Source organism: Lepeophtheirus salmonis, chromosome 3, assembly GCF_016086655.4.
Source record: "Lepeophtheirus salmonis chromosome 3, UVic_Lsal_1.4, whole genome shotgun sequence".
NCBI lineage: Eukaryota > Metazoa > Arthropoda > Copepoda > Siphonostomatoida > Caligidae > Lepeophtheirus > Lepeophtheirus salmonis.
Window position 1 is genome coordinate 33213577 of NC_052133.2, and position 13753 is coordinate 33227329.

The following is a 13753-nucleotide window of genomic DNA, read 5'->3' on the forward strand; positions in this document are numbered from 1 at the left end:
AGGGGGAGGGGCAATGGCCCCTATGGTTCCAGCCCTACTTTAGAGAGCAGCTCTTCCCTCCCGTATTTACAGGTTTGACTCCGTGTATGGTTGTGTCCCTGTGTATTTGTATCTAATTGTTACAATATGAAGAATAGGTTCGATTCATTTCATATATCAGGTATTAGCACAAAAATGTTTTGTTTTTTAAGCAAACAACATACTACATTGATATTATGTATTGTAATAGTATCGTTATCACTTAACACACAGAGAATGAAGATCCAAGTTGCTGGTGTTTTAAGTCTTCTTTATGTAGGAATTCAAGGAGCCATAAGTGATGTTGGATTTCCTTTTAATAAGGAATATTCCATTGGATATTCCCTATTACAAAAACTATCTCAATATTCGAGTGATTATTCTTGTTCTTCATCTTCGCAGCATGTATTGGACGGGCTTAAAGTGGAGTCCTTAAAGGAGTATTCTTTTCGGAGTATGTTCAATAATTATAAGTGTAAAATTTAGAATTGGATCTAATTATATTCTTCCTCTCAAAGTGTTAGACTCATCTGGAAACTTTGGATCTGGAGTATTAAATGGTAATCCACACATTCTTGGGGACTATCATGAATGTGTTTCGATACGAGCAAATGAGGGCTTTAGGGGACAATTTATTGTGGCTTTATCCCCTTATAATTTAAAATCTGCAATCAATCTTACTCAATGGGCCAAGTTTTTGAGCGCATATAAAGATATGAAAGTTCTTCCAATGCCTTCACACCCATATCGACACAAAGAATATGGATTTAAATGGAATGAAATATTCACTAATGGGGGTAATCATCTCTTTGGAGACTTAATAGAGGTATTAATTCAAAAACATACTGCAATAATTTTCACGTGATGAAGAATTTTACATCTCTACTTTATTTAGGGTTTTATTCTTCAAAAGCCTGTTCTAGGACTTTGTGTTCCTTCAACATGTGATATTAAAACACTTCAAGCGGCATTAACATCCACAATCAATCAATTTTTTCAATCAATTACGTTAAATAAGTTAGAAAAAAGCCCGGTAACTTATTATCTGACAAATTTAAATTATATTCAACAAGATCACAAAGTTTTTTCGACGATAGATATTGCAACGCTGTAAGTATATAATATATACAAAACATATTCAATTTGAGAAAATTATGAAAAATTAGTCGACTTTAAACTAATTACAGTTCAGAGTTGATGGAAGGCCCCTATATTGTAAATTCAAGTAGAGTCTAATGTCTTTTGTATTGAGTCTCAAATCTTTACTCACAAATCCAATTCTTTAAATATTTTAATGAGCCAATGTAGTTCCAGTTCTCAGATTTATTTCTAGCTCATCTCAAGTCTATAATGATAAATTTGTTAGTTTGAGCCTCCAGACTTTTGTTGAGTCTATTATACATAAATTGGTTATAATAAATTAAAATCACTGGGTACAAACAAATCCAATCTGAATTATTAAGAATCGGAGTTTCCACTCGAATTGAGTCATTTTCCATATCAAAAATATATTTTGAAAAGCATTTTATATCAAGATAAAAAAATAAAAATGATAAAAGTTGCTAAAAAATAATCTCAACTTCTGTAAAATCTCGATTTTAAGCTGTCAAGTCCAAGTTAGTCTCGATTCTTCGACTTTGACCTAAGTCATCTATCAAGTATTTAAAATACGGACTTGAGTCTAAATTAAGTTCCAAGAAAGGATGAGGCCAAGTACGTTGATACTTGTAGTTATATGTTCTTAAGTTTATAATTTAGTACTTATTCCTTAGTATTCATTAGGGATGGGACGTTACGCTAAACCCACGGTACGTACGACCCGGGTACCCCCTGAACAGTACGCGTTGCGGTACGGTATAATAGTAAAATATTTTCTTAAATATAATTAATGTAATTTTTCAAGTTTTTTTGATATTTTATTCTTTAATAATTTATTTTCTGTACAAATAAATTATTCCTAAATATACTTCTCTAAAAAACAAAGGTCGATTTAAATTATAAAAGGTTATATAATACTATTATTTATGAATTTACATATTTTTTTGCAAAAAAAAAAAAAAAAAAAATGACCTTTTCTATATTTTCCGGTAACTGATTAGCAGTCACAATATTGCAACCTGTTGAAAAAAAATATTTTGCCTGATACAAATGTACCTGTAATTGCAAAATTTATTTAAATTATCCCTGGGTTTTCGTCAACAGGGATGTATTTTGTCATTTTGTAAGTCATTATCTCTTGTTTGTATAAACAAATACATAAATTATTTGTGATATGAAAGGATACTTATAGAATAAAATCTTACCTCACAATTTAATTCTTTTAATTAAATATATAAAAAAATAACCAAAATTTTATACTATCAAAATATTTGATATGTGATTATACATCGAGGTTAAAAACTTACCGAACCGTATTGGAGCGTACCAGTTGTAGTATTTACGAAACACGAGTACTGATACTTGGTTTAAAAAGTATATTCTTTTTTTCTTAAGTAATTTCGACTGAAAATTATAAGAAATATGTCACTTATTCCGATTAAAAATGTTATAAAAACAATAAATATTTTCATCATTTTGAATATGTACATGTAAGTAATAAATGTTGATAGATGACTTTGAACGTATTATCTAGTTGTGCCAGTTAGGAAATCTACAATTGCAACGATAAATTGTCTTGTTTAAAAAAAAGAAGCTAATTTACATTAATTTGCTATTAGTATAAGTAAACTAACTTATAAAATAGGGTTGAGACAAAAGAATAAGTAAATAACAAAGTATGTTTAATTTTAATTGGATAACTAATTAATTATCAAATATTTTATTCAAATAGGGTCATTATTATTTCCTTTGTCATTTTATCCATTTTTGGAACAGGCATTGATCTTTTATACGATCAAAAATGGACTTCAAGTAATTATTTTTCTGTATTCATGAATATGTTTTAAGTTATTTTCCTATTTAACTCTAGAAAAATTTGCTCAAATACTTTTGTGTTTTTCGGTCACACGAAATGCCAAAAGCCTTCTAGACCATGCACAATCCAGAAAAGGATTGGCAACTTTGGACTCTTTAAGATTTTTATCGATTGTTTGGATCGTATTGGGCCACACATGGTACATTTATACAAGTATGCAGCAGCCTTCCAATTTATTTAAAATGACTGATGTAGGCAAATTAACAATCAATAATTAAATTTTTGATTTACTAAATAATGATATAAATTTCAGTTTTATGGAGATTGGGTGTTTTTCCCATTATTTGGAGCCATGAGTTATCCAAGTGTTGACACATTTTTTATTGTTGGAGGATTCCTGACAGCTTTTATTACTTTGAAGAAATTAGACAAATCAATGGGTAGTCTCAACTTTGTCAAGGCTTTTATACATCGTTACATTCGTTTAACTCCTGTCTACGCAATCATAATACTCTTTTGCTCCAACTTGATTCAACATTTAGGAGAAGGGCCCTTTTGGAATTTAATGATAGAGTCTACACATAATTGCCAAAAGTATTGGTGGACCAATCTGCTTTATATCAACAACTATGTGATGCCAGAATTGTAATCAAGATCCATATTTATGTTCATTTATCCATGTTATATTTTATAATTGTAGTGCTTGCATGAGGCCTACATGGTATCTAGCCTGTGACTTTCAGCTGTACTTATTGGGTATTTTGGTCATGTGGATTCTTTGGAAAAATGAGAAGTTAGGACAAATGCTTTTATTCACATTGTTGATTGTTTCCACGCTAATTCCTGGAGTTTTAACCTTTATTAATGATTGGGGGCCCATTAATACTGTGTCGTTTAGGTATGTATAATTTACATTTATATATATATTAGGTGAAACTTCCTTAAGCAGGCTGTCCAAGTTACTATTCACATGTCCCCTAACACCATATCTAATCACAAAATCAGTCATTTTATTTCCCACCGTTTCATTGATGCTATTATTCCAATTTGATCTCTTTAAATTACTTTTTTATAATGTACTAGTGGTAGTAATGGCGTTGCCTGGAGTTATTGGGCTTTTTCGAACACACAAACTTTACTTTAAAAATATAGAAGATAACTACATAATAAATCATCAGTGTTACTCAATGTTTCTCTTTAGCATTCACACCAAGGTAAATAGAATTACAAGGTTAGACCCTCATGTAATTGGGCTTACTAGCATTTTAAATCTGATATAATGTACAAACTGCTGGGCAACACAGGCAGATTTTGACAAAACATGCAAACACTCATAGTCTATGACGTCACTATTGCTAGAATTTTCAATTTGATATCGCATAGCGACTTTTTTTTGGGGGAAAAAATCAGATTTTGACAAAACACACAACCACTCATTTACTATGACGTCAATATTAAAAGCGTGGTGGAAGTCAAATATCAGTCGTACACGCGTTATTGTATTTCTATTAACCTTGACTCACACGTAGTTACTCAATAATAGATGTCCTCTCCTCAAGAATGAATGAATAATAATAGCTTAAGGAAAGAAAATTATTTAACGTGAGTACTTTAGTTTCTAGAACACTACCTGGCTGAGCATTAGCTACACAAACTCAATAAATTAGTTTTACCCCTGGAAATCAGTTTTTATTCAATATCTCTAAGAAAAGTTGTGATTTTTTTTCAAAATTATCTGCATTACCAGGGGAGTCCGCAGCATTATATATATACGATATTTTTCTTTCTTTTTTTAAAGGGGGGGGAGGGGTGTCAATTTAAATTTTTTTTTTTTTTTTTTTCAAGTATTAAAGTTTTTACTCTGCTGCATAATTTTCCCGAATGACCTTTTTTTAAGGAATATATCTTTCAAAAAAACTTATTACTCATATTTTCGAGTAAAATTTTTTTAATTCAGACAAAAAAAAAAATCAAGTGAAATGGAAAAATTCCTTAATTAGGGGGTTTCTCCCTCTTTAAATTATTCATATAAAATTGTTCATTTTATTTTTTTGTGTTGCAACTTGTACAGTTTCCTTATACAAGTTACAACTTGTACACGACAAATATACTAAATTGATATTATATTTATTAAACAGGGATCCGTTTTGGGGGAATTATTTCTATCAAATGACCTACACTCGTGCTTCCCCCTATATTTATGGAATGATATTTGGCTATTTTCTTTGGAAAAAGAATATACACAGAGAAAGAGGGCTTAGCAAGGTATTCAAGTATATAAGTAACTATCAGTCTTGAGACTCGGTACGAGATCGATTTTTTTGTGGGCCCGTCTTAGAATAATTTTTCTAGAACGGTCCGGATCAATACTTGGGTCTAGGCATATATTGAAATCGTTGACCGAAATTCCTTCTTTCTAAAAAAAAACAAAAAAAAAAACAAGGTCGTTTATAACCATCATTTTTTAGCCTTCAAATTTATTTTCTAAAAAATTACGTGTAATCGGAGCAAGGCTGAAATTTACTATGATACCTGTTCAAACAGAGTCAATTGAAATTTTAACCCTTTTGATTTCCTTGCCGAAACTCAACACTAGTGATTATAAATATGTATGTTTATCAATATGTAACATTTTTTCTTTAAATAAAGGCTCAACTTATAATTGGATGGAGCATATTTTTGATACCATTCCTTTCCATAATGTATGGCTTTACAAACAGCTGGTCTATGAATGTTGATTGTACTCATAATCGGGGCTGTTTTACTACTACAGAAGCTGTTATATTTGCGTCAATAGGAAGACTGTCATGGGGCATATCAATTTCATGGTTGATTTATGTTTGCTATAAAGGATATGGTGGTAAATTTTATAAATAATATTTTGAGGTTTTATAAAAAGAAAATCAATTGTTTCTATCCTCGAAATGAGATTTGTTTAGATTCAACAGTTTATACAACCAAAAAGAAATTTCATGAGTGCTTAACATATTTTTATCAAACAACTATTGTACTAATGTCAAAGGTGGGGACTGGAACTTGCGACTCGACTTGAGTCCATATTTTGAAGACTTGCAACTCGACTTAATCACACAATCAAAGATTCGAGACTTGACTTGGACTCGAAAATCATTTCTTTATTTTTTACTTGATATAAGGTATTCTTTCGAATATCTTTTATTTTCTGAAGACTTGAACAGCTGTACTCAATGAAAGCATACAAGGACTTGAGGACCTTTCAGCAAAACTTGAGACTCAACTTGGACTTGCGGATAAAAACTTTTTCCCGCCTTTGAATAACTTTATTCTGGGATACAGTTGAAGTAGAGTTGGAATAATTACAATCCACAGACCTCTTAAGAGATACAATATATATGTATATTGTGGGAGTCGCCTACTCTTTTTCATAACTTTTTTTTTAAGGCATAAAGTTTAAGTGATCCCTTATAATAATACCTTCCTTCAACACGACGTTCACTTCACTTCATGAACATAAATATGTATTCTGTATTTATCTTGATTTCAGTCGTCGATATTTATACTTATTTTCCCTTGATCAGTACTCTAAAAGTTGATTGGGTGAATTTGAATTAGCTCTTATTAAGCTAGTTGTAAACAACAGGGCCGATCTATTACGGGGTCCAATACAAAACAGATTGCATACCCGGCTTAATCCCAATCCGTATAGAGATGGCTAGAAATTTGATTATGAATCTTATTTATTTTCTTTTTTATAGAGTAAATAAAAATAATAATTTTTAAGAAATCAAATTTTATTTTGAAAATTTATTTGTTATTTTTCTAAAATGACCTTTTAAATAAACAAAAAATTATATGCGAGGCCTTTTTTACCCTTTCACTATTTAAATCCAGGACTCACTGCGACTGTAGGGGTCTAAGGCCTACCCTGGTGAACAATTTACGACAATTATTGAGGAAAACATAATTCTCACGAAATTATTGCTTAACTAACAATTGATTTTGGGACTTTTTATTATTATTATTATTTTTTTTTTTAATTAAAAGTTGAAAGACACAATAAAGGTAACGTCGTATCAAAAGTTGAATTTTGGGAACATCGTACCTTACGCAAATAAAGAAACGTTGTGTCTCTAAATTATATACATATATGCATATATATTTTTAGATATTAGTGAATATTTATTTTTATTATTCAACTGTCTATTAGGTTGTGTGAATACCTTTCTGTCTAATTCCATCTTCTTACCTCTAAATCGTCTTGGATATGTTTTATACCTTGTTCACTTTAACGTCATAGTGGTATTTTTATTTTCAAGAAAAGAAGTAACTCGATTTGAATTGACCACAATGGTAACTAATCTCTGATAAGAATCCCAAGTATCAACAGTTGTGCATCCTATTTTTTTATTTCTTACAGGTATATCACTTCTTTGGACATCTAGGAGTGTCGCTGATCATTTCATTTTTTGTATCTCTTATATTTGAATGGCCTTTTTATGGCGTAGAAAGGATTTTATTTGAGGGGTTTAAAAAGTAATACTCCATAATAATCATAAACCTCAATTTATTTTATCTTACTCTTTACATATAGGCGTATGTGAAAATTTAAAAAAAACTGCATGCATATCTGAGACTATCATTTTTATTTCTTATCTTTTAAAAGAAAAGTCAAACATTGGCCGAATGTACCTTATTACTTGTACGAATATTGTTTAGTTTCCCCCAAATTGGGTGATCGATTACTCAAATATACCATATTAATTGACCGATTATTTATATTTTTTTTCTTATTTAAGGGAGAATGGGGGGGCAATAGGCATCCCATGTCCTCCTATCTCCTCTCCCTATGGCTAAACATAAATATAAGCCAAGGACCAGTATTAGCGTGAACGGGGCCCGGAACAAATATTAATCTGTGAGGCCCATTCCTTTCTTTCCTTTTTTAATATAAATAGTTTGACTTTTTTAGAAAAAAAAATGTGAAACACTAAGTGACAAAGTCTTTGAAATAAATTTTTTAATTGATTGTGTTCAATCCATTTCTCATTTAATAGGAAAAAATATTTCTTTATATTCTAAAAAAATATTTTTAAATATGGTACATTTGGACAATTGGTAATTGCCCGATTATTGATACTTTTCATCATTTATGGGGGTGGTGGGGGTTGAAGGTTTGTTGTCTCCTACGTCTATACATGATCATGATTCATGAATATATTAAACAAAGACTGAGAGGAAAATGCAAATGAGGTTTAGTGACATTTATTGTTGACTTCTTTCCGTATACCAATGACAGATTCATTCTTATAATATATTTTATTTCTATCCACTCATTAGGAATCATAAACTCTGTTGAATAACCTCAAAAATAAGTAATAGTCAATAATCATTTATCTTTAATAATTATTATCGATACAAAAATATTCCATAGGACTATTACTAGAGTTAAATGCACTAATGTAACCCGACTCCTCAAGGATTTTAATATTTGATCTTTATATTTAAAAAAATATTTAATGTATATTTGTAAAATAATTAATATATTAAATTTGTACATTCCAAAATATGTATTTTCATTGTAATTTTAATAAAAACTACAATATTTAAGAAATATGTTACCTTAATATTAAGATGGAATGCTATTATCAATGAATTGATAGTCAATCATTTTTTAATTGAAAGAGAAATAATGTGCCGAATCCGCTGAGTGTGCAGGAGTTCCAGGTACAGCTGGGTAAGTACTAGATCAGAATCCCAATCATATGACATGATAAGCCCAGGTTTGAACGTATTCACATTAGCGTAATAGTCCCCTCGTTAAACTGAAGTAATCTGAAGAGTCGTCAGGGATTTCCGGTTTTCCAAAGCCTCGTCCCCAAGCTCTATAACCTAGAATAGCTGGTATCTTCCACTCAAAGGGCTGAAAGAAGGCGTTGATTAATTTATAAATATTTTGTATGAGATAAACGTTTCATAATTCCAAGGTGCTCAATACTTCATGATGTCACGGTAGCTAGGCTTTTTTCTATCTGCATATCAACCAGTATTAACCTCACTACACAATCGATCGGTATACATGTCGATCATTACACAATTTGCAAACTCACCACAATTAAGAGGCCAAGAAGTAGATATTTATCAACACAAATGACATTGACTTCAAATAGTTCTGAAGCTCAAACACCACCCAAACTGTACAAAATTTAGTAGTGAGATGGCTATTTGTCTGATTGTCATCTTTTATGTCACAGCAACCGTAAATAGGATGAGAACAATCTCATTATTGAAATAAGGAAAATCATGTGGAGAATTTGCATTACCGGTGTGTCTCCTTTCCTACCACTATGCAGTTGAGATGATTGCCTCCAAGATTATTGCTATGAAGGACAAGACATATTCCAGCTGACACAAGGATTGAAAACGCTATTCCAATGCGTATCGCTAAGATTTTTACATTTTTGCTTCACTAAAGTCTTTTTTTTTGTATTTTAACCATCTCATCAAGGCGTTGAAGTATAATGGTGGAGGGAGTTCCATAAAAACTGCTCTTTCCACGATACCTAAATACGATTTTGCAATTTCTGGATATTGTAAAATAAGGATAATTGAATCATTTGTGTGCATTCTTCTGTTGTATTCGCTCATAAACACTGATGAATCAAACACAGCCAGAGCTGTGGCTGCTACTTGCTGACTCACCAAATTTAGGTACAGCAAAACAACTAGATATATTTTTTAAATTTTATTAATCCCTTCATCCCGAAGTTTTTTAAAATAACTTTTAGTAAGTCCTAGTTGTACAAAAAAACAAATAGAGTAGAATATTAGGGAAAATAAAAACGTTCAGATTGTCAATTAGAAAAAGCCACTCCCGTTTTCTTGGACATATGTTATACACACAGAGATTACCCTTCTTTATATTTTGGTTTCCACTTTTCTATTGAAGATTTTTTTCTCCTATACAGAACTTATAAAATAGCTTTATTTTTATTTTCAAAGCTGATCAAATTTAATTCTTGAAACAGAAGATCATAAGCAATCAATAATTATGAAAGACTTAAAAATGTTTACTCCATGCTTGGAGTAAACATATTTCAAATTGTATGTCAGGGTATAAATGAGGATTTGTTGAGTTCAAGTTTATTTTCGACATCAAAGTAATTTCAGAGTAGGATTTTTGTTTATTTCCTTCCTCTCACGGCTGCTTTTAATAATCAATATTACGTCATGACAGCTAAGCTGTTCTCCTACCCAAAACATTCTTTAAATTGCCAGGATTACCAGGTCTATTATCGCTTTATTCTGATTTATACCGGTGGGACATGTTTTATCCGGTGTGTTTTTGATTTTTTTTGGTTAATATAAAGAAAGAATTTTCTTTTCCTAAGGATTTGTCATTATTATTTAATTCCTGGGGAAAAGATTCAATTATATTGAAAACCTAATTGAACATTTGTTACTACTATAAAAGACGGAGCGTAACCCTTTTGTTTAAAATTATAACTGTAAGTTAGTTGTCACAGAATATTCGGAGTAATTCTAAAATTTCTTTATATCCTTTGATCAAATGAAACGTCATAAGCATTATTCTTTGTCTTCTGCAAACATATTTCAAATTGTCAGGGTTACCATGTTGAGTTCCGGTTTCTTTTCTTAACATGCCCATTCTACAATGGATTTTCATCATTCTTAACCACTGTCTATTATATGATTTATTGCATTTTTTTTTTTTGGGGGAAAAATGAATCTACTATAAAGACGAACCTTCAACATTTAAAATATTAGTTCAGGGGAAATATGGAATATTTATTTATATTTATTTTATTATGCAAAAAACAATTTGTACCACAGAATGGAGAGAATACTTACTATCGATAGAGAAGTTAACATCACGAAGACCTATTACTAGAGTGAATATATTTCTAATGAAAAAACTAACTTTAAGAATTGAAAAAGGAAAAACAGTTCTTCGTCATCGTTCACTTTTTAATATGTATAGGACATTCTAAGAACATAATAGTATACAATTAGTGAGGGTCCCCCGAGTTATATATATATATTCTTTTAATGGGGGAGGGGGGGGGGTTTGCTAGTTTTTTTTAAGAGTTCAAAAATCCATAGCTATTAACAAAAAAAGAACAAATTTGGATTTTTTTTCGAAAATCCATAGACACAGAAAATTAAATTATTGGAAAAAATTCCTAATACAAAATTTTTTGAAAAAAAATCAAAAATCCTTGCTATTCACAAGAAATGAAATTTTTTGAAAAAAATTCAAGAATCCAGAGTCATTCACAAAAAAAAATATTTTTTTCCATAAAATATCAAAAGTTAAATTTGAAATTGAATTTTTGATATAAAAAATTCAAAAATCCAGACCTATACACAAAAAATTTCAAATACGAACTTTATTGCTCTCCTCCATTATTTGCCCAAATTACGAAAAAAATTATAGTAAAAAACAAACATTCCTTAATTTTGGGGGAGGGGCTTCACCCCCTCCAGCCCACCCCATGCGGACGCCCCTGAATTATTCTGATGTCTATCTTCAATTCTACTCCTAGTCAAAGGACTATGCCCGGGGGGGGGGAGGTCATAAATGTAAAAATAACATCCACATTAAATTTTTCTTACTAAATGAAATATGAACACAATTTCTTTAAATAGGTCATAAGAAGGTTTGGTCTTTACGACAAAACAAGTCATTTTAAAAATATAATGAATAATTATTTAAAAAAACAAACTCATTTCATATTAGAAATTGGATGTAAGTTAGAACATTTGAATAAGAAAATATTGACCCTTAATTGCGGCTCTGACCCCGGTTTCTACTCACAATTAAAGAGGAGTCCAAAGGATTATATATTTATATTATATATATGGGGCTACAGCCCCCCTCCGCCCCATGCGGACACCCCTGAAATGTATTCAAGTAGAAATATTATGTTGTATAAATAACATATGAGTTATTTCATAATATTTAGCAAAATCCAAAGAAAAGTGTACATATTTTCGGATTAGACTATGAGTTTCTTTTTAGGAATACGAATATGACTTGTTTGAAATGTGATATTTCTTGGATTTTATTCATAAATGTACAATATACATACATGTATATTGTATATTTACATACATAATCTACAACACACTCCTCAAAATATAAGAGTTCTAACACGTACATATACACTTGAGAAACGAGATATCTTTTCAAATTCTATAATCTACAGTAATACCTCAACCTGCGATTAATTTGGTTCCAAAAGTGCTTAGCGTCTACAAAATTACTTTTATAGGGTGTTGTAGAAATATATTATTTTTAATAGATTTTTTCCCCATTAATTGATTCCATCCTTGGCAATCAAAATAGTGCTTTCATGACGGTTGGACTCGATAATTTCCATTATTTAATCTACATTTTTGACAATTGGCCTTCCATAGCGTGATGTATCTTTGACATCAAAATGACTGTGACGGAATGGACAAAACAGTGATTGGCTGGTACTGTATTAGGACCATAAACACTATTCAGCCTCCTGGCCTGTGTTTTACCTTATATCGAAGAAAAACTTTTAAATATGGTGTATTTTTTCTTTTCTGGTGTACATCTTTAACGCATGCTCCAACAATACTGAGTCAAACAAATACAAAACTGCATAAAGTTTAGTTGAGTACTAAATCTTTCTAATGCCATCTAGCGATAGCCACTGATACAACGCGAGATACACATTAGACAAGACATATATTGAAAAAATTATGAATTTATTTTTATAATGCTCATTATATTTCATGTCTGGAATCACTTGGGGCATCTGTCCCAATATTTTTTCAGTAGTCTGCGGCAGGGATTTTTTTTTTGTAGTGGGGTCATTAGGGCACTGCATTTTGTATGTCCATATAACAAATCTTGATTATCAGGGGTCGCTTGGCCCTCCTGAAGACATTTCCATGATTATAAGGGATATCTTGGATTTAAGTAAGTTTACCTTCTTTTTTCACATGAAAATAGGCCAACAAATTATAATTCAGAGCAGTGATGGAGTGAAAGGGGATGGTGTTTAAAAAGCCAGAAAAGTGTATTGACCTTTTCTAAAAAAAGTAAAAAATATTTTTTCTAAAAAAATGAAATTCAATAAATATAAATATCATTTTTTTAAAGGCTGCGTTTGAGAAAACAATTTGAAAAAAGGTCATACAGGTCAATAATAAGTGAATTATTGAAAGAAAATAAAGCTGAAAGAAAGAAAAGATAAAAAACTATTTTCGAATCCGAAGGATAATCTGAAATTTCTAATCGAAAACAAATAAAAGATAATAAGTTCCCCTAACAAAGAGCTTATCTATATTAATAAAACAAGGTTTATCTGTATGAATATATGAAAACTGTCACATGATACACTGTATATAGTACTCTCTAGTCTATATCATAAACAAATTTTGATCTAAGAAATAACAATGTAGTCTTATTAATGAAATATTGCAGGCGTGTGCATATAGCAACGAGCGTTTACACAGGGTGCACTATATATAATGTTCTCTGGTGTATATCATACAACACATGCTTGATCTAATAAATAAGAATGTAGTCGTATTAATAAAATATTGTAGGTGTATGCAAGGAGCACCCTTTCTGTTTTCTTTTTCTTTTATTGCTCTCTAATTTATATCATCATAATTCATATATTTTATAGTACATGTTAAGATTTGAAAAAAAATATGACCGCTGTTATGTAAAAATAAATCAACTCTTGCAGGTATTTAGTATGTAGCATCGTGTTTTGTTAGTGAGCGTTATAGAGACTAAAGTACTCATCTATCATAACATACTATTAATTTTTTCCTCAA

At 30.6% G+C, this 13753-nt stretch overlaps 1 protein-coding gene across 2 annotated transcripts; it reads left to right on the top strand.

The window, feature by feature from the left end:
• Nucleotides 1-224: 224 nt before the first annotated feature.
• Nucleotides 225-8522, top strand: LOC121115354 (nose resistant to fluoxetine protein 6-like). Of its 2 annotated transcripts, XM_040709090.2 has the most exons (13): nucleotides 225-472; nucleotides 537-844; nucleotides 914-1128; nucleotides 2849-2928; nucleotides 2987-3183; nucleotides 3246-3577; nucleotides 3633-3830; nucleotides 5071-5197; nucleotides 5582-5792; nucleotides 7119-7261; nucleotides 7329-7444; nucleotides 8249-8283; nucleotides 8343-8522. In XM_040709090.2, exons 1-12 carry the CDS (start codon nucleotides 256-258, stop codon nucleotides 8265-8267), a joined length of 2163 nt encoding a protein of 720 aa, XP_040565024.2. In that variant the 5' UTR covers nucleotides 225-255; the 3' UTR covers nucleotides 8268-8283; nucleotides 8343-8522. The 2 variants fall into 2 exon arrangements, with proteins under 2 accessions (XP_040565024.2, XP_040565023.2); XM_040709089.2 differs by having other exon boundaries at nucleotides 8249-8522.
• Nucleotides 8523-13753: the final 5231 nt, after the last annotated feature.

Coding starts and splice junctions, on each gene's coding strand:
- LOC121115354 (XM_040709089.2), top strand. CDS start 256: ATGAAGATCCAAGTTGCTGGTGTTTTAAGTCTTCTTTATGTAGGAATT. Junction 1,129..2,848: donor ACGATAGATATTGCAACGCT/GTAAGTATATAA, acceptor TTATTCAAATAG/GGTCATTATTATTTCCTTTG. Junction 5,793..7,118: donor TTGCTATAAAGGATATGGTG/GTAAATTTTATA, acceptor ACTGTCTATTAG/GTTGTGTGAATACCTTTCTG.